We start from the raw sequence: 21815 nt of genomic DNA on the forward strand, positions 1-21815 counted from the left end.
CATAAAATAGAGGAGGATTTTCATATTCACTGGGTTGTAAAGCAAAGTTTATAATACTTGACTCTTAAAAAGGGGGAATATACTAAAAGAAAATTAACAAGTATCCGATAAACCAACCAGCCTTGTAAAATTCTGAGTTCAAAGACAAATGAATCCACACTAATAAATGTTCACTAAAAGCTATATTTATACCACAGCAAATTTAAATGAAAATTAATGTGGTATTATTAAATTGCCTTTTAAATTATCATTTTAATATTGTCAAATGGATGTGAATTGAATAAGAACCTATTTATATTTAATGTCTTGCATATAAAATCAAATTGCTTAAAATAAATACCATTATAATAAAATAATTTTATGAGAGACTTCTAAGTCATCTGATTCCTAATTATTTCTATAACACAACAATTTGGATCACCTTAGAATTCACTGTAGTAGGATTTAGACATTTGGAAGATATATGATCATAATCAGATTGAAACTGATTAATTTCTGGATTCCTTTTTCAAATGAATTGTACTATTTAATTCACCAGATATTCTCAATAGAAAAGATTGAGGAGAAACCACTTAAGAATGAATGCAAGTGAGTACACATCTCATCATAAAAACAATCAATTATAATACATTCTAACCAAAAATATATATCAAACCAGTGGGGGCGGGGGGGCGGGGGAATAATAGAAACCCAGGACTAGATAAAATGTTACTTTCTGAACAAAAAATAAATTCATCACACATATTTACCTAGTATGTTTTTATAACTCCCAAATAAATATGCCAAAACCTTTCAAAATATTTTCAATAACTGTTAAGTGCTGTGCTTTTTGCTCAAATGAGAGGTTACTAAAAACTTACAATGCAAGTATATTGGCTTGAGCCATTCTTGCAGTAAATGAAGGCAGAATTTTTCAGAACACTGTAAAATGCACCAACTTTAGGTTTTTAAATTGTTCACTTTTAAATATGATATTTATTGGTAGCTGTCCAAGTCCATTAGCACCACATATAGTGAATTAAAAAGTATTTTTAGGGAGGATGACATAGCAGTCTTTTCTTAATGTTTAAAAGTTATACAATTAAAAGAAATTGATTTCTTGCGTCATGCGTTTTGAAAGATCCACTTTTCACCTTGCTAAATTGAAAGATTTTGGTGGGTCACCCCAAACCCAAGGTTATATAGGAAAATTTGGGAGAATACTTTTGCATTTCAGCAAAGAATCTTGCTAATATTATCCATCATTTAGTTCAGTTCCAAACTCAGATTAGGTTCTTCTGCCAGAGGTCTCAATACGTACTTACAGAAACAAAAGAGATTCTACAGGATAAATTTGCACATACTTTTTACATGCAATCCATAAGTAATTCAAGAAGTCACCAGATCATTTAAAATCATCCAATGTATATTCTTTTCTCTAAGAATGTACAAGTACTCTTTAACAAACACCTTATAACTCAAGTGAAAGCTCTTCATTACTTCATCTACTTTCAGAGTAACACTGTTACTCATTTTAGACAGTGGGGGACTATACATGTGTAGGTATACCTGTGAGGTAGGGAAGTGTGTCATATAATAGTATTATGGTCACAAGAAAAAACTGAAATAGAATCACTTTCTCAAAAAAAAAAAAAAGCAATCATTGATGAGATCGATGATTTAATAACTGAATAAACTGCAAATAAGCCCTTGTTATATGAAGTTCATTTTCAGTGTCCATGTAAAATGTTTTTTCCTGGTGTCAGGCACAATGAAAGAAGACTGACATTTAAATGTGCTTTAGCACGTAACTTTTCACTTTCTCTTCACCCTTGTACTTGGCTCATTCTTGGTCAAGAATGAATAACATTTTCACTAAATTATGATTTCCTAGGACTTTTATTGCCAGGCTGGCTTTGAATCCACTCTCCCCATTTTGAAAAGAGTTGATGAACATCGTCTCTAAAGAAGTAATCCTGCAAGAGGAATCCATGTTATCTGTGACAACTTGTTACTTGGGAAGTTTGTCTTCTCCTGGATGAAAAATAATATTCCCCTTTTTGTTTTGTTGTTGTTTCTAACTTTTCAGCAGATGAGCCTATGCAGAAATGGATTTATACAGGTCTCTGGAGCAAAAGAAAGATGGAGAGGGAAAATGCACTCCCTGTTTCCACAGCTTTGCCCTTGGTAATTATTTGCAGGTTTGAGGTAACTTGTGAATGGCTTTTGTAAGGGACGTGAGCAAAACTAGAAAATCACGTGTTTAATTCAACAAGCATATTCTGCACATTCTGCTGAAATTGGAAAAATGCAATATTTTTTTGAGGTAAGACTACTGCCTAGGAGTGTAACAACTATAAATCATACATTCACACTAAAAAACTTACCTTTCTCACCATTTTAAACAACATAAATGTGTACTGCAACAACAAAAAAGCTTTTGAAAACTGAATGCAGTATTAACCTATACACAGGATTAAACTATCAAAAGGAAATCAGGCTTTGTGACATCAGAGGACAGTAAAGTGATTATGGCATACTGTAAGTGCTCAATAAACATATCTTCCTTCTCCCAGACACCCCAATCTCCACATGCCTGCCATTTAGCAACTCCGTGTATGTCACTTTGCATTGCAATCTGTACTGACTTCCTCCAATCCAGAAGTGACTGCATTTTAGTGCAGGAAGGGTTTTATAAACTTGATTAATTCTTTAGCACTTCTGTGCTGGAATTGTACCTTTAAATTCCACTGATGAAAATCTCTCATTTGTTACTGTATAAGAAATGCCACAAATACGTAAAATAATTTTAAAAAATGTTTTCCCTCCCATGATGTGGAAATTAAGTCACTGTAGAAGATTGTTTATTATCATCAGAGGCCATTTCATTAACCAGCTGTTCTATAGACAACTGGATAGCATTCTTGACAAGAGAAGAAGCTGTTTCTATTAAGAGTGTTTCATATTGTTCTGAAGTTCTACCCTCAAAACCACTGTCATTAGCAAAAACCCCTCCTTGCTCATTTTCAGTTGAAATTAAGAATTGCTTAGGGACATTTTTAGATTTCTTAACATCAAATTCACTGATTTCAGTGTCCGTAATAATAATAGCAATTGGCTCCATTCTTTTGCTTTCTTCTGGTTTGGGTTTCTCTGCACTGATCTCCGTTTCTTTAAAATCTGATTCCTGGCTCAATTCAGTATCTTCTGGTTTACTCTCTTCAGCTACAATCTCTCCACTTTCATGGTCTTTCCAATTTGGTTCACTTTCTAGGACATTGTTTCTGGCTTCGTCCACAATTTGTTGATCTGGAATTGCAGGTGAGGGGGCAGAATCAGAAACCAGTGGTAGCTGATGTTCTGTTTCTGAAGTTTCAAGTGGGCTTGCTTGCTGGGGTTGGACACTTTGTTTTTCCTCAATCTTTTCAATCTCCTTTTCAAGGATTAGAGTTCCTGTTTGAATAGCAGAATGCTCTGGATCTAACTGAAGTTCTACTGCAATCACTTCTCCAGGAGAAGTGACGCCGTTGCTCACATTTGATTCACAGACCTCATCACCCCCTTTCTGTGAGACACCTCCACTTACATCCTGGATCGACTTGGTCTTTGTTGCCTGGTCACCTGATTGGGTCACAGGTTTTGTATCCAAACTTTCAGCGTCTCCATGAACTCTGATGCTACAGTCTGCATCTTCTATAATTTTGGAATGATTCCTTCTTTTCTCCCTCTTTGAGAATTTTATGCAGGGAATCTTAAGTCTGGATTTTGCCCTTTTTTTAGAAAGATCAACATCCTCAGCATTGATTTCAGGTTGCACTTTAGCCTCAGAGGGCTTTTGCTGCTTTGAAGAATCTGACCTTTTCCTGCGTGTTACAAGATGTTTGATGGAGGCCCAGGCCCCCCCGGGGGGCGGTGGCTGATCAGAGGTTCCTGCTTCTGGGGAACGTGTCCTTGCCACATCAGCAGCCTCAGAGCCAGCTGTGGGGTTCACTGCTTTGGCTGATTTCTTTCTTCTCTTGAAGCAAAGCATCGATGCTTTTTCCTCCTGCCTCTCATCCTGAGGACTAACTTTTGCTGATCCCCTCTCATCTTTGCTTTCTACTTGAATTTCAGACACTGTGGTCTCCATTTTTATGTTACACTTTTTCTCTTTCTAGAAAATGATATTCTCTCTTCCTTAGCATCTGTTGATGACAAGAAAAGTGGGCAAAAATATCATACTAAGCAAAATTACTTCTGGATGTATTCACTCCTTTCGTTTTACTCCATACAGTTGTTTGAGGTGGTTTCTCCAGTATACAAATGCCTGGTTTCTCTATTACTTGTTATTTATCTCTTTAATTTCTTCACGAAAGCCCTTTACTTGATAGATTTTTGTTTTATTTAAAGATCAACCTGATGAGAGAAAAGAAAGTGGTATTTTATTTCACTATCATCAGTCTATTGTTTTCTATAGAGACTACTTCCGTTGAATGTATGTAATATCAGACATGTTTCCCATATAATAACTTACTGAAAATGACTGGAGAATAAAAATTGGGGTTAACTTTTGCCCTTTCAGAAAGATTTCAATATGAATGTATTTTGCTCTATTCTCTGTTACAATTTCATTTTGAATTTTTCTGCAAATCTGGTATTTTACCAATTCTTGAGTTGTGCTGTCTTTATGAATTGTGAGTGACTCTGAATTGTGAGTTAACAAACAAAATACAACAAAAAAACAATGAATGTAAGGTGATAAGCAAGTTAGTGTAATTTTTATTACATACAATACAGAATTCTGAAGCTACAAAGGATCGTGGAGATTGAGATTAACCAAATCCAGTCAGGATGAAGAAATTGAGCACCAGAATGGGCTGTTGGCCGGCTGAAAGCCATACGGTTAGATAAGGTCATAGCCCCAGTTAGAACTGAAGACCTTGACCCTCCAATGTCCTTTCCATTAGACCACAAGGTTTCTGTTCTGAACTGTACATTCCGTCAAGGAGGTGAAGTGCTACTTTTCATACATACTCTGGGGAAATGTAACATTGCTGTCTTTCTCCACTCTTAAATCTAGTTGTATAATGCTGACATCTTTTTCTAAGTATTTGCTGTTCAAACATTTCCCTTTGTAAGCACATAGTTGAAGGTCAGTGAGAGTGAATGATCATAATAGTTGCCATTTATTGAGCAACTTCTGTGTGTTTGGCAGTGCCAAGCACTTTTACATACATCTCCAACCCTCCCCACAGTATCACAAAATGAGAAGGTGGTGGTATCACCATCTACAAATGAAGAAAGAGGCTTAGAGAGGTTACACAACTAGTAGGTAACGGAGCCAGATTCAACCCAAGATTGGCTATTTCTGTTTCTGAAGCCCATGCTCTGAAACTGTGTTTTAAGAGTTTCATCAGAAAAATGAATTGTCTGGAGATGCTACTCTGCACCAGATTCACTAGTCAAAAATCTTAAAAAGGCTGAATGGTTGGTTATTTAACCATAATGTAGCCCGTCAATTTATAATTGAATCAAGATTAGGCTGAGTTCTTGCTATTTTAAAATCAAGCTTTTGAAATTCCTTATATTTGATTTTCTTGGTTTTAGAACTAATTTGAAAGCCAAATATAAATGATAAGCTGCACAACTGGCAAACTGTTATATATAAATACAAAAGTATATTTAAAAATTAATCCACAGAATGGTATGATGGTACCAATGTACAGATGAGGTGATCGTCTAAATAAAAACCCTATGAATTTCAGTTGATCGATGTCCTAAAATAAACAAAAGGGCTCAGTTCTTGTACTTCCCCCTCTGTAAATCGTTCACTTTTTAAGGTTTATTTGGGTAGCTCTTGATTTTATGAACCACAGAAGGAACTGGAACTCTGAAAATTGGTTTATGATCTAAGTAAATACTCCCTTAGGTTGGGTGTTACATACACCACGCCTCTGGCCGAAAGACAAAGTCATCCTAAAACAAGGATGGAACTAAAATATGGAACACTTTTAGTGTCCCTCCTCATGTAATGCTTCCATAAGCAGAACTACAGCTGATTATACCTCTCTTTAAGTCTTCTCCCCTCTTGTGAGTTATCAGCACCTGAGAACTTTTAACTGGAGGATGTATAATTAACAGAAATAGTGAAATTAGATCACGTTTAGGAATGTATCATTTGAAACTAACATGAATTGCTCAAAGACAACTGTTTGAAAAGCTCACTTGAACGATTACCACACTGTAGATATAAAACAAATACCAAACAATAAACTAAAATGGGAAAATGCAGTCTGTAGACATTAAAACTTTGCAAAATGTTAGACTGCAAATGATTTGTCCTTAGCCTGCCAGGGTAGTTTTTTCGCCTCAGGAATCTTCAAGTTCCTGTTGTCATTTCCTCACAGAATCAATCGCAAGTGTAATGCCATAGAAAATACCCCTTCCCCTTTTCCCTTGAGCAGAGAAGCACGGAAGCAAAGAGCAACCACTCCCCGAGGAAAGCAGTGACTCTCCCAGCACCCGATGTGGACCACGAAGCTTCCTCCTGGAGGAAGACGTCTCTCGTTCTGGCTTGATGCTTCTTATGGAAGGAGCTAGAGCGCAGGATAAAGTACTCAAAAAGGAAAGTGCCGGGGGCGTGCAACAGATAACCCAGCTTCAAGCTATCTGCACAATAACAATGCCAGAAACCCCAAATCACATTTCCTTAAATAAAGGGCAAAGAAGGAGAAATCTATCAGCAACCCATGCTTCTAGGACGAACTGTAAGGCTAAGGAGGGTAGGTGGGTAGAGCTGATGAGGGTCGCGCAAACAGGAGATACCTGCGGACAAATGACCTTCGCGGGTCTTACCTCGGCCATCTCCGGGTCACGCAGATTTCGGGGGTCCAGCCGACCCTTCGGCCCACCCCGCCGCGCAGGCGGTCAGTGGATCAGACACTGGCCCGCACCCTCTTTCCCCGCAACCCCTTCGCCCTCCTTCACTCACCGAGGCCGCCGAGGTCACTGACCGGGGGTGCATGATGCCCAGGTTGAGGGTCGTTCGCGGGGCCGGGCACCTAGGCAGCCAGGAAGCTACGGTCGCACCGGGAGCGAGCAGCCCTCTACAGATGGACCGCAGTCTTGGCGGCACCCCCTCCCCAGAACGCGGGAACTGACAGCCGGCAGCACCAATGCGCGCCGAGCGGGCGGGAGTGGGGCGGAGCCAGGGGCGGTGGGCGGGTGGGGGAGGGGGCGGGGATCAGCAGGTCCACCTGCGAGCAGTCTTCCCAGCCACGTGGGAGCAGACCTTCGCGCTCCGAGCCTGGGCGCGAATTCACGCGGCGCGACCGCATCCGGGGAACTGCAGGTGGACCACCGAGAGAGCCGCTAGATGGGGAGGGGACCAGAGTGGTGATGATTTCCGCATTTTCTGAGACGCAAAGTAGCAAAACCTGGTTTTAAATTATAGGCACTCCTATTATAAACCCCCCTCCCCCGCCCCATACACACCGAATATTTGGACATAGCAGATATCACATTTTAAAGGTAGGATTCAAAACTGTGCGGCGTGGGATCTCGTTTGAGAGAAAATTACATATGTGAATTGAAACAGAAAACAACAACTTTCCCAGAAGTGGGTGTGGGTATAATGAGGTTATCACGGTTCATTGCCAAACAGCTGTCAGAGACCCAAACCCGAGTCTTGTCTCCCTAGTCTAGGGGACAGGTAGAAATGATGCCACCTGTGTGTGGACAAGGTCAGAAGGGCACAGGAACCCAGCCCCACCCCATCCACCTTTTATACTTTACGTATTTCCAAGGCTAAGTTGAGGGTGCTTACAAGTTATCTGTGTTTCCCAGCTTAACCTTGTCCCTCAAGAGGGTGGGATGGGGTGGGTGTGGAGAACAGGAGACGGCTTTCCTTACAATTCCAGTCCCACGTAGAGCAAAGGGCACAGGCAACATCTAACTCCCTCCTGCATGACCGGCTAGGTTCTTTTCAGAGTCTTTATTTAAACAAATTGCTAGCAATAGTGAAAAGCACCACAAGCACTTATTTGTACATGTAACACATTGTTTTCATTAACACCGGTGAAAGGTGTTGCTATGAGAGCTTACGATGACTTGCTTTGGGTTTACTATCACCTACAAGGGCAATCCTGCAAGCTCCAGATGTGAGGTCCTGCAGGATATCCTCTTCCTGCCTCCTCTGTCCCCTCCCAGGCACACCATCCAGATGAAGAGCATGTTATGGAGGGAAGAACTACTCAACAGCAGTTATCCTTACCTCCTTTCTTCAATAGGATCATGATCTTGGGAAAGTAAATCTCAGTTATCCATTTTTGGATGTTTTCCCATGAATATATTTTACCTTTTGAGATTCTATAGCTTTCACTCAGACTTAAGGAAAGAACTATTAGGACACAATAGCAAAGCTCAATCTAAGTTGTCAAGATCTTAAATTTACAGGTAAGAGACAAGAGCTATAATACAGGAAAACCCATAAGCATCTAGTTTAAATAATTCAATCTTTAAAAAAAGAATTAAATTTACCTTTGCTCATTCATTAAACACCAGTCTGTGAAAATGTCCTTTATATCCTCAGATGGGCTGTTAACCCTGCTTACTGACAGTTTTGAACTTTAAAGAAGCCAAAAATAATCTATACCACTCATAACCAATTGAGATGCGATTACTCACTGAGATCCAAGTTTTTTCAAATCTAGCATATCTGGGAGTTTGCAACCATTTCAGGTAAAAATGAGATGAGCTTATCTAGATGAAGACAGGGTAGCACAGCTGTCTTATTAGGAAGTAGTTGGCACGAAACAAGGAACAGGTTAAAACAATAAAGGCCACTGTAATGACTTGTAGATTTTATTCCACCTGCTTGTCTTAAAAAAAAAAGACTAGTGAAAGGGAACTGATGGGTGGTTTGAGTTAAGAGGCGAAGTGATTTTGTATTTGAAGGGCAAATTCTAAGGTATATTACGAATAACTCATCTTTGACCTCGACCACACACACACACTCTCCTAGTATAGTATTATAAATAAAATACTGCACTATGGTTTTTGTTTAGTATATGAACACAATCTGATGTCATATCTTTTAAAAAAAGTATACAGTACCTCATGCATGAAAGAAAGCTGTCATTCCTGAACTCACTTAAGTGACAGTTAGTAATCTATTACTCTCATCATTGTCTGCTTTTCCTTTAGTAGCTTTTCATTATATAATGAGAAACAGGCTATAAATATCTCTCTCCAATTTGATGAGAAATTATCCTACCTACCACTTATCTTGTTAACATTACCAGATACAACGTCCCAGTAAAATAGCTTACATATTTATATTATCTCTACCGATCAGATCATTTCTCCCATCCTGGTCCCTGTCCACTACCAGCCTGTAGCTACCAAAAATGGTTTCCAACTCTTTGGTAATCATCCTTACATTTTAGAGACCTTCTGGGAACAAGCCCACCACCTCTTCTACCCTGGTACACCATTAAATGAAAATTAGCTCCAGTTCTCTGGTGGTTGGATCTGTTCCTAGGTACCATCAGGGTTGCACCAGCCAACACAAACTCAGCAGTAACTCTGTTGTAATGTTTCACTTGACAGCTCATAAGTGCTGTCTCTATTTTGAATTGAGTGTATATCCATCTTCAGTGAATGGCAACAGCCTCTAAGGTGCAGATCAAAGAAGGTATAATCTGTCAGTAATATTACTAGTATGGGGAGGGAAGGCATTAGCAGCCCAGAAAAGGGTAGGAATGGGAACAGCGAGACCAGTGATCTGGGAGGACTCCTAGCCCCAAGATAAAGGCACTGGACCTTGTCTGGCAACACATACTAATATATACCCCAAACACTAATATTCCTGTAGGTCTTGAATTCAGGTCTCCAATTAGTCTGTAGTTATTTTTTGTTGTTTTTTATGCCTTCTGTTTATCACAGATTAAAGAATCAAGTCCACAAAACCCACGTCATCAATAACTGGTTGGCAGCCTTCTTAACCTCTTTATTTCTTCCCCCTAATTCTACCTTTTATTACTCCTTCCTTCGGAAGGGATGTGAAATGGGCACAGCTTCCTACCTATCACAAATGGGATGTCCATTTCTGTATAACCTGGCAAGGGATGCCTTCTAAGAAGGGCTCTGTAAGGCAGAATGATGGTAAAGAGCAGAGGTTTGGACTCAGATGATCTTCAGTTCATCTGGCAGGCAGCAGCAATGCAATTTTCAAGTTTACCCTTCTGTAAAATGGACATATAAACCTAATTTATATATTTGTTCTATTATAATTTATCTCCACATTTCCAACCAAAGGTCAGCTCTCATTCTGAAGCTAGATGTCCCTCTTTGAGCAATTCCACTGCTAGGAATTTGTCCTATAGATGCTTCTACACAAGCTGCAAAGATACATGTTATGGGAATAACATGTATTCACTGCTACATCATTTTTAATAGCAAAAATTATCAAACAATAGTAAGTGTCCATTGATAGGACTGTATCAATACCACACAGCTGTAAGAAACAAGATAAATCTTAAAATACGGATCTTACTATAGTAAGATCTCTAAGATATACTGCCAAGTGGAAAAAGCAAGTTGTACCATTTGAATTGTTACTGAAGGCATAGTGTACTTCTACTTAGGAAATTCTTGCATTGGTGATGCTACATTTATTCCAAGCAATACCTGGTAAAAAGAATTTGCATTATTTATTGTATTAGAGATTTGTTTATCATCTTTGACTTATAAACCTCTTCTCCCACCAATTGTGTTTACTATTCCTATCGACATTAAGGATTGAAACCCACATGGCTTTTGGTGATATGAGGAAGCCTAAATCCTTTAAGATGATCTTAAGTCACCATGTCTGACAATAGACTGCTTTCTTCCCTTGTTTACAAACTGAATTCCCAGCAAGTCCCATTCCAGATGAGGTTTTAGAGGACATTAAAAAAAAAAAAAAAACACATCAGAAACAGTGAGCTCTGTGCAGACAGGGCCCGGATGATGCTTTAGAACAGGACTCGACCCCACCATTGTGAAGAAAGTGTGGGGGAGCCGGGGCTCTGCGCTCATGACCCCTTTGCCATATGCCCCCCAGCACTGCCATCATTTCTCTGGACAGCAAAACTGATTGTCTGACGACACCGATGTGAACCTAGGGGATTAAAAATAATATAACAAAAGATGTCAGGAAAAATATTGCTCTGCCAACACCAGTGGGGAACGCAACATCTCCTGGAAGGATCCAACGCAGGAAGACAAGCGGGCGAGGGGGGAAAAAACGGGAGAGGAAGAACACAGACAGAAAACGAAAAAGAGAAGGGAAAACATTTGAGCAAAAAAAAACATTCTGTAGGGAGTAGAGCCCAATTACTTGGTAAAAGCTCAATAAATATTTGCTGAACCAACAGAGCAAAAAGGGCTAAGCTACAGTTAGTGCTGTATGACCAGACTTCTTTGAGGACTCTTGAAATAAATGGTGCTAAAGCTGTGACAGGAAAGGCAATTCCGAGGAAATTCAGGACAAAAACCTGTATGTGTAATCTTTTCCCAAGGTAAAAAAAAAAAAAAAAAAAGGAACAATATAGAAAGGTATATGATAAGAAGGCACGTCCTCCATATGCTGCTTCTCCTGACATGTGTCCTCCCAGAAATACACAAGCACGTACCGTTTTCCCCTTTAAACAAAACAGTATTATAAAGTACACATTGCAACTTGCTTCCTCAGGCTCAGGGGTCTGCCTGGCAAATGGGCTCACACAGGATATCCGAGATATTACAGCAGTCTGTTAATGCTACAATTCATATTCAAACACTGCGATAGCAAAATTATTTCCTTTTATTCTGTGGAATTTCAGTAAATAGACATGTACATGATTTGTGTTAATTTATACATGATGATGGCGATTAAGACCAAAGAAGGGCTTCTAGGGAAACTCCTACTATTTCTTTTAGAAGATCTTCGGGGCAGGGGCTGATCTCGACTTGTCCACATTTCCTGACAGTAGACCTAAGTACATACTGGCCATACCTTCAAAGTAGCTTCTTTAAGATGGACAATCTGGAAGGAAAAAGAAACAGGAAATACGTTTTCTCTGAGCACTGAAATATTTCTTCTTCCTTTCCACAGTGCACCATTACCCTCTCGCACTGTCAAAGCCGTTAACATTTACATGCTTTCCCACAACCAGCTCTCCGAGGGTCTGTTAGTCCAGAGACTGAAAACAATGCACGGCATTGACATGATGGCTTGTGGGACTACTGTTCCAGGCCAGAGCAGCCATGAATGAGAGTGACATTTCCAGTGTCACACATGCCCTCTTGAAGCAGTGTTCCCCTAGCACCAAGCAGTCTCTTTTCTTTGTAAGCAGAGTTGCTGCTGTTATATATAAGCAATCATCCTTACAGTTGCTTAGCTGATGACTACAGTTTGCTTTCACCTTGACCGTTACTTTCTTAAAAGGTGTGAGAGCTTTTGTGTTGCATTATTACCCTTGTCTTTTCTAGCTCTTTCTATTCTTTCTCAATTCCTCCCTCCTCCTGTTCCATGATGGATTTGTAACTCTAGGTCACTTGCAGTTGTCAGGACTCCCCTTCCTTACTGTCCAGATCAGGATTCGGTTTCCTGAAAACCGCATGTTCCCTTTTCATGGTTTTTTCCTCATTTTGCTGCAGGACACTGCTAAATCCCTTCCCAGGAAGAGATGTGGGGATGGGGAACCTGTACGTGTCTGAGAACATCTGGGCAGATGTGGCAGGATGTAAATACAGGTAGAAAGTTATCTTTCTCTGTGAACTTGGAGGGTATTCCTCCACTGTCTAAAATCTTCTTATTGCTGATAAGACAGGTACAGTCTAATTCTCATTTTTTCATAGGCAAGCCATTCTCTGGAGAAGGATTTTTAGGATTTTCATCTTTGATATTTCTGAAAGTTCAACTGGATGTGTCCTAGGATGGCTCACTTATTGTGTACCTAGGGGTTTCACTTAAGACCCAACAACTCCTGCACTGGTCCTGTTTCCTTCTCTTTTCTACTTTCTGGGACATTTCTTCAGCTCTTGCCTGCTCATTGTCTATTCAGAGTAGACAGACCTCAGCTGCTCCTGTCCTCCCATGTGCCATCTACTCGGAACCCAGAGCCTCTTGGGCTCCAGCAGATGACGCTTAACCTCTCCACTGCAGTTCCTCCAGTTCACTAGATGGTGGCTTTCTCCCTACACAGCCACCCTGTGACATGCCACTCTCTTCCTCCAACTGTGTTGACATATAAATACTTCATTCATTGGTTAGTTACTGCTAACTCTCAATACTGCTGCCTCTCCCGCCAGTGATGTCTGAAAGAGATGTTTTGAAAACAGTAGAATTTGCATTTTCATAGCTTTAGTTGGAGTCCTATAATTCATAAATGTGCCTCATAAGGAAAAAAGCAAAACTCACCAGTCACAACTTACCTGTTTAGAACAGCCCATTCACCTGTTCAGTTTTAGGGTCCAAATCAATATCATAGAAACAGGGCCGGGTAGGGAGTCCAGGCATTGTGCTCATCTAGATGTGCAATAGAATTAAAAATAAACTTAAAGTTATCTCTTTTCCCACTTTCCCCTCCGATAGAAAGCTCAAGGCACAAAGATAGAATATGATTTTGTAGTTGTCCATAAAGTGGCACTTTTCTTGTTCCACATTAAAAATCAAATCAGTAGATGGTTACTAGATTTATTGTGGTGATCACTTAGTAAGGTATATACATGTTGCATCACTATGCTGTACACCTGAAACTCATGTAATATTATGTCAACTATCACTAAAAGTAAATTAAAAAAAAATAATTTAAAAAACAAGAAACCATCAAGTCATTGATCCTATTATAACCTCCAAGAGAGACTTTCATGTCCTTGGCAAATCAAGTGCCAGGCTTCACTGTCGTCTTCCATATCGGTGGCCGCAACAAGAAGAGGCAGGGGGTGCTTCCACCTTCATCCTCCAGGGCAGGTGCTGGGAAGGCCGGGGAGTCCCTCACTCACCTCCTCAGCCTTCACTTCACAGGACTAAAAGGAGCTGCAGGGCTTGTCTGCTTTTTAATTTTGTTTTCATGAGTCTTGCAGAGATGCCCTTTTTATTTTTGCTTCAGCAACACAACATTAGGAATTAGTATCCTTTAATTTGGGCCAAGACTTTCCTGTACATAATCTAGATGGTTTTATAATCACTGTGCTTTCTGGGCCCATTTGGCCTTCTAAACCTGAACTTGTAATGCTTATGGATTATGTTTGCTCTTGCTTCTTTTCTAGGGACTTGGCTTTGACAGATATCTATTTAGATGCAAATTCATAAGGCTTGTAAGTGAAAACTCAGTATATTTTTGTCTGTGACAATGTCCTGTATAATGAATACACACAAGTTCCAAGTCAGATCCAGACAAGAAGAGAGTTTAAGCTGAACTTCTACAACTTAACTATAAAAATGTCATAGAAAAGGATGAGTCACCTTTTATAACCCAAAACATCTACACTTTGGAAAACTTAAGTCTGACATGTGAGTGCCAATCAATACTCCTCAGAACATACTGTATTGGTCTCTATTCTCAAATTCTGAAAGAGATAAGCAACTGCTGCATGTGGGGAAAGGAAGGGATGGGTCCTCACACCTAGCAGAAAAGCCTGAAGATGACATTATAAAGACAAATGCCCACTGACGTAGACATGTGTGAGCACGTTGGCAGAAAATCGTAAAGATGGTCCCCAAAACAGTGAGGATTTTCAGCATTTTCACTCTTTCCCAAAGAGGATTTTTTTTCTCTTAAACAATGGTTATACTGATAATCAGAAAAAATTTTAAATGTACATACACACGTGAACTTAGATATAAAACTCCAAAAAGAAGCCACCACACCTTAAATTAATACATAAAATACTCAAATCATCTGAGTCCTGTTCAGGCCTGCGCAGTAATTAGGAAGCATTAAGAATAGCGATTGTTAGGCTATCTAGATTATGTGAGGAAATGTCTTCATCCAAGGTGGCTTCTATAGCGTGAGTTTGTTCTAGATGACAGAGTCTTGAGCTGGGCAGACTGTTTCTCTCTGAACTACAGGCAAACAAACGCTCATTGGCCTGACCACTTTCAGTTTTGTTTCCATTGCTAGAGTCACCCCTCTGGCACCACAGACATCAAAAGTGACAATACAGGCTACAGTTACTGCTCTTTTAGTTAGCAGCTACTGACAATTTCTCCAAAAAGAACTCGTTTCTGCAATATTCAAGGTGCTGGGTAAATGGCTTAACATTCCCATTAAAAGGGAATTTCTACAAATGCCAAGGACTGATGAGCATGACAAAGCCACCCTCCTGCTCTCTGGAGTGGCTGAGGGGCACTGGTTTGCAGGTGCTTGTCTGACCACCCTTATGCGATGACACGCCACACGCTGAGAGCTGAGAGAAGCAGGGCTCACATGTTTAATCACTTGCCCAAAGTCAGCAGAGGTGAAAACAGGATTCGGCTTTAATGTTACATACTCTTGACTCTATAACGCCACCTCCTAAACACTTTCTTACTACATTGAAAGAATAATATAGTTCCAAAAGGAGATCTATTGGTTTCTTTTTCATTGTCTATTGGCTTAGTTTAATATTTCAGTTCTGTACTGCAGGTTAAGTACAGCCTGCAGATATAGGAACCGGGTGGATCTAAGGGGGAAAGTTGGGCACAGGATCAGTGTTAACCTGGGGACAAAGTTTGTCCAAACTGCAATTATGTCCTTAAGCATTCCTCTACCTCCCTATTAGCAATTTTCCTCCTTTCATAAGCATATAACCCGTAAGAAGGCATTTGATAATTCATCTTGAAGTGTAAATAAGCAACCTCACCTTTCCCATCTACAGGGTTCATTTGCATTTTAAAGGGGGAGAAAACAATGAATTCTCTGAATTTCAGGCATAAGCTCTAGGCCTCTCAGGAAGACCCAGGAGGTGCAGAGCCCGTGTCCCTACCTCACAGGGCTATTGGGAGGACCGAGTTAATCTGTGAAAGGCGCCCAATAAATGTCAGTTGTGATTATATATAAGCACAGCCTATCCACTAGGCCCACCCCAGCTTCAGTCAAGGTCGTACTGTCACTGGAAACAGAATTGTTATTCAGCACAAGTAGTCATGGCATCATCCTTGAACTGAAACTAAGATGGTCTGCAGTAAGAGGATTAATCGCAACAGGCCTGACTCCAACTTTCTCCTCAGCAGTGAACTCTGCTCATCTGGCGTCTGCTTAATGGCTTCAGCAATCAATTTAAGACCAAGAGCACAGAAGAATCGGCACCCCTCTCCGCCTGCAGCATGCACTCACCGTTCCTACCAAGGGGTATAGGAAGCCAGCCCCCACACTGGCGCGGATGTCACGGATGGGCAGGACAAAGCCTGTTGGCACACCTTTCTGCTCTGGGTTATGAGACAAGGACAGGTGTGTCTTGGCCATGCAGATGGGCAGATTCCCAAAGCCCTGGGGAAAGAAAGGAACAGGAGCAGGACAAATGAAAAGCTGACGCCACAACAAAGAACATCTGGGCATTGTGATGATGTGGATCCTTCAATTTATTTGAAACATCTATGCTCGCTTTATAACCACCTCCCCTGCACTGCCCTCCAGCTTAGTTATTACAGACCAAGAAAAGGGAAAGAATCTGTTGGGTGAGGGAGTTAAGTAATCACGACCATGTATCTCACGTGAGTATTTTATTTGCATCTATATAACCAATTAAGAATGACAGTTTGGAGTAGACAAAGGACACAAATGAAGACAGGCTCTCAGTATTTTAGTAAGACATTCCATATTTCCTCATGGCTTTTCCACACACTCATATACCACCTATGTATGGGTAGATAAAGAACTTGGGCCTGGACCACCCAATCCAATGCCAGTATTTCAGAGGAGAAAAGCTGCCGCCCAGAGAAGTGAAGCAGTGGGTGACAGCAGGGCTGGGAGACTCTGGGATTCTGACTCCAAAGCCTGCTTTCTAAACAGTTGAAAGAACAAACCAACCAAACATATACCTGTTTCGTGTAGACTTCCACTTTGTGCTGAGCTTCAGGGAGCAATTCAATGTCATCTGCCCCATAGATCTTCTGCGCAATGATCCTGATTTTATCCTCAATTGGGAGCTGATAGACAGGAAAAAGACGGGGAGACCATGACTGGACACACCTGAGGATGTTTACCCAGGACAGAGTCCCCAAAAGGGCCAGAAGATGTTTCCATAGACATCACAGATATGCAAATAGTTTGAGGTTCATTGGGATAGAAACATTTTCTTTTAATACCAAGCCCCAGATTTTACAAGTGGAAAATGTCCCATGGAGATAAAGTTACTATGTAGGTGTGTATATTTAGGATCTGACTAGGTACATCACAAACAATACTGCTGACTATCCAAGAACAGTTATTTCTTCCTAAATAAAAAAAAAGAATGTTCCAGGACTGGAGAGCAATCTCCTGACAAAGCAAACATGGGAGACTGTTTATGAAACAAGACCACCAATATCCATCCACACAACTCCTGGTTTGTATGAGAGGCAGATGCTATTTTTAACACAACATATTGATTGCTACTTGCTGTGACTTAGAAAGTTTTTAAAAACTTGGTGATTTATATGATTGACACACATTGGGAGTGGTGTGAAAGGATATGCCTTCCATGGCACCCGAAGCAAACAGTGCAGTGGATGGGCCAGTGGTCTACCCAGTGAGGGCCTCACAGGGCTGCTTCCTCCAGGGCAAGATTTCAGAGAAGTGGGGCCTGGCTCCTTAAGTGCTGCTGAGCCTGCTCCAGGGCACTAGGATTCAGAGCAAACAGCACAGGGACCAACTGCCTAAAGGAAATGGGAAGGAAAAGGATTCCCAGGTAACATAGATGAGCAAATTACTGAAATTAGGCAACAGATCTGCCTCTATACTCTCTAGCTACTAAGCCTAAAAGAACACATTGGGTGAGTTTTGTTTTTTTGAAAGGAATAATAAGCTACCTATAAAAAGTTCCCTTTTGAACTAAACAGTGATCATTTATGAAAAGGCTCTGCATAATGGATATAAATAAAGTGACTATTCAATTCAATTACAGCCTATGAGACACAACAGAGCTTACTTTTATACGCATCTTATAATTGGGCTCTGTAAAGGCCAAGCCACATTCAGAAATTCTGAAGCAAAAGCACTTTGCTGAGGGGTGATTTAAGACCAGCTGATGCCAAATAAGGCAAAAAGTGGCAACCTCCTTTTAGAGCAAAGCTCCAAGTAGAAATGGGTTAAAAGTCCTCATTACCCCACTTCTTCCCCGTCTCCTGCTTGCTTTCAAGGACCTGGGTTCCTAACAGTAGGCGCTGTGGTGGGAGGCTTAGAGAGGGTGCTTATCCATGTTTTGTATTTGTGTGCCAATTTGTGTTTATGGCATTTCCAAAAAAGATGATTGGTTGAACAGACTTTCAAAACGGTCCGTAACACTAAAGCTCAAAGCTCAATAGGAGCGTGTTAATTAACTGTCAATATATTATATCTGCAAGGGGCTGAGAGACACAGAAGAATGTTAATCCAAGAGTAGCAGCGTTTCTTAGTTTCTTCCTTCTACCTTTTTAATGGCTATTTTTGAAAGTCTATGACTATCTTTTCAAAACCAAGCCAAGAACCAGCCTAGAGAATACAAGCAGAATTAGCTACCACGTCATCCCATGTCCCTAATGCCACTTCCAGTTGTGGGCATCCTATTTAACGTCCAGTCCCGTCCTGAAGCACGTGAACAGAGAAAGGAAAACAAAATACAACCCTGGACTATGAACAACCTTTCTCTGAACTAACTTTACTGTACAAAGTAAGCAGTGCTTCTGCTTGGGTCAGACGCTGTACAGTTTACTCCATGGTGGAAAGAATGTGGCAGCCAGCCGGGGTGCTTTGTTTTGCACCTGAGGGCTTCTGTGAAGTCAAGGCAGCCCTGTACCACAAAGTCAGCTGTGGAGCACGCTGCTTTCCCCTATTACTGGGAAACGGTCAGAAAACTTTTCTGAGCTGGATGCAGCCCCTTAGCCATTAGCCATAATATGGTTGGTACCCTGGTTTAAAGCTGTAGTGAATTATACTTTCAGTTCTATATATAACCCTTTCTCCTGCCAGCAAAGAGATTATACTGTGAGCCTTTCCAAAAGTAAGGATGTGAGCCAGGGCCATTTTTGCCTGTACCCACTCCTGTTAAGCAGGCAGTAACATGTGTTAGTAAGAAAGCTGTCTGGAGTTGAGGGTCCAGGCTGTGGTCATAATTCACCCACCTGGGAATCAAACCCACAGGGCTGAAGCTGCTCAACACGGACTCTAAACAGAGGCAGCCACACAGAAACCTCATTGTGCTATCTGGTTTTGTGCAGAGAGCAAGCAACCTACCTTGAGGTCATAGAGGAGCTGGAAGCTGCTAGGTGCCTGAGCTGCTCTCTGGACGGCCTGAGCTAGGGCTAAGGCACCCCTGCCTCCTTCTGCCCAGTGAGTGCACTTCACGGCGTCCAAAGCCCCATGTTCTTTGGCAAGGCGGCTGATGAGCTCTAGCTCGGCCTCCGTATCCGTCCTGTAAAGGCAGTTCTTCATGTTAAAGCATTGATCATGGCTGGAGAGGACAGAATCTGTCTTGCTTTTGCCATTAAAACCCACGTAAATTACCTGCTAATAAATGGACACTAATCAAGTAACACTCTTTGGATTTGAATACCAGCTCCACAATTTACTAGCTAGGTGACTTTTGGCCAGTTACTTAAGCTTTATGTGCCTTGATTTCCATTTGGGTAAAAATGGAAAAGATTGGGTGTTCACCACCCAATGGGAATAACCCCATTGGGTAAAAATGGGAATAATCGTAGCACTTATTTTATTGGGATATTATGAGGCTTAGATGGTAAATAAAGGCAAAGTACTTAGAACATTGCAGGCACATCATAGAAATCCACACTCACTTTTAAAAAATTTTGCTTCTCATTCTGCTGTGGTTAGTCCATTATAACGAGACCAACCAGCTTCAGAATACCTAAAAAACCCACAAAATTTCTCCCTTGCAGGAACACTTCCAGCTCAATACGTTTTGACTCTTTGTCACCACGACAGCCTACCAGACCCAGTGAAATAACAGAACTCTGTAGGGCTATGACCTTTTAACTTCAGACCTTTGTGTTACCTACTCCACCTGGTGGAGAACAAGGGAACTGACAGGAGCCAAATCTGACCCAGGACCCTCAGTGGGTGAGGTGATGAGTTCACTGTGACACACACGGTGTCTGTCACATTGCAGGCTATCAGTAATGGCTCCTAAAGCAGACTTAATAACACACAGCAGTAACTGAATCAAAATAAAGCTAAAACGTCTGGGAGATGTTTTCTGACCATTTTCCACAGCCCCCCTTGACTATGACACTTTGTACTTACTTGAATGCATTCACGGCCACTACTACTGGAACTCCAAACATTCTGGCATTTTCAATTTGTTTCTTCAAGTTACTGAAGCCTCTTTCAACCAGTTCCAGGTTCTACAAAAACAACAGTGAAAGTATCGGTCTCTCCCTGAGGTCAGAGAGAGCAGAGGTAAAAACAGTCGCAGGTTGCTCTTAAAAGGAACCTGTCTCCTTGAGCCAGCAGCCACTGATTGTCAGGATGAGCTGACAGAGCAGATGCACTGACGCATTTCTCACACCGCGGTGAGTGTGCACTGTGGAGACTCTAACACTGTGCCAGCCTTTATGTAACATTGGAGTGGAGCTCTGCTTGTGTCCTGGCTGTCCTGAAAACATGAGAGCTGGGACATTTGCTGTCATCACACCATGTCTCAATAGCATATTTGCTATTTAAAGGGACTCAGATACCCTTAACTAAATTATATTTATAAAACCTGTGTTTAATAGATTTATATGTACTCATATGGTACAATGGTACAACTAACTTTACTCAGCGCTGCCCAGACCTTTCCATCTGAAGACAGAGCCTAGCACAGTGCCTGGCATTCATTATCCAGCTACCATAGCACTGTCAGAAAACATGAAGTAATCAGTGATTCTTTCTTTCTTTTCTAAATTAAAGTTTATTGGGGTGACAATGGTTAGGAGTTACATAGATTTCAGGTGTACAATTCCGTAATACATCATCTATGTATTACATTGTGTGTTCACCACCCAGAGTCAGTTCTCTCAGTGATGCTTTCAAAGGTTTTAGTGAACTCAACCATGAATCTTCACAGGGGAGAACAGAAAACAAGGTAAGTGCAATCTTTAAAAACTAAATACTATAAAATTTAAGGGAAAGCAATTAAGAAAACGTACTTTTAAGTATGTTTACTGAAGCACTACTGGCAGCATTGAAAAACTGTAAATAACACAAACCTTCAATAGGAACAACAGTGATTTATGATATATAAATACTCAATATGTATCATGGAGATGTGATTAAAAGTGAGATAATCTGTATTACATGAAACCTGTCAAAGATGTACAAAGCTGCAAAACTATGGAGAGCTTAATTAATTCCAGTTTTGGACAAATACAAGAATACGTGTGTATGTTCAGGAAATTTTTTTAAATATTGAGAAATATGCATCAAACTGTTAAGAAGACTCAAATTATAATTATATTCGTATATTGTTTAATTTTTAAACAAAGGGTACGTTATTATTATAAGCTTAAAAATACATTAAATGTTTTACAAATAAAAATATAATAGTCTTATATAAAAATATATGACTGGATCATGAGCAAAACCAGCAGTGAAAGCTCTTGGTTTGTGGAGTCCATGAGACAGCAGTAAAAGTGGTAAGTTAAAGGTAGAAAATCTGAGGTCATTACAGACATG

General features: G+C 40.6%; 2 protein-coding genes across 2 annotated transcripts in view; both read right to left on the reverse strand.

Annotated features, from left to right (window-relative positions):
• Window positions 1–665: 665 nt before the first annotated feature.
• On the reverse strand, window positions 666–7086 carry AKAP5 (A-kinase anchoring protein 5). The gene is made up of 2 exons (XM_033108180.1): window positions 6950–7086; window positions 666–4374 (listed from the first exon to the last, which is right to left on the reverse strand). The coding sequence occupies exon 2, from the start codon at window positions 4106–4108 to the stop codon at window positions 2822–2824; it is 1287 nt and encodes a 428-aa protein (XP_032964071.1). The 5' UTR covers window positions 4109–4374; window positions 6950–7086; the 3' UTR covers window positions 666–2821.
• A 4701-nt stretch (window positions 7087–11787) lies between these two features.
• Window positions 11788–21815, reverse strand: part of MTHFD1 (methylenetetrahydrofolate dehydrogenase, cyclohydrolase and formyltetrahydrofolate synthetase 1) — a 51183-nt gene continuing 41155 nt past the window's right edge. The window contains exons 23-28 of the mRNA XM_033108171.1: window positions 20403–20503; window positions 19377–19554; window positions 17006–17113; window positions 16302–16454; window positions 13417–13510; window positions 11788–12025 (exon numbers count right to left, since the gene is read on the reverse strand). Coding sequence (XP_032964062.1) covers window positions 13421–13510; window positions 16302–16454; window positions 17006–17113; window positions 19377–19554; window positions 20403–20503 — 630 coding nt within the window. The 3' untranslated portion in view covers window positions 11788–12025; window positions 13417–13420. The remainder of the gene's footprint in view (window positions 12026–13416; window positions 13511–16301; window positions 16455–17005; window positions 17114–19376; window positions 19555–20402; window positions 20504–21815) is intronic.

This window comes from Rhinolophus ferrumequinum, chromosome 6 (assembly GCF_004115265.2).
Source record: "Rhinolophus ferrumequinum isolate MPI-CBG mRhiFer1 chromosome 6, mRhiFer1_v1.p, whole genome shotgun sequence".
NCBI lineage: Eukaryota > Metazoa > Chordata > Mammalia > Chiroptera > Rhinolophidae > Rhinolophus > Rhinolophus ferrumequinum.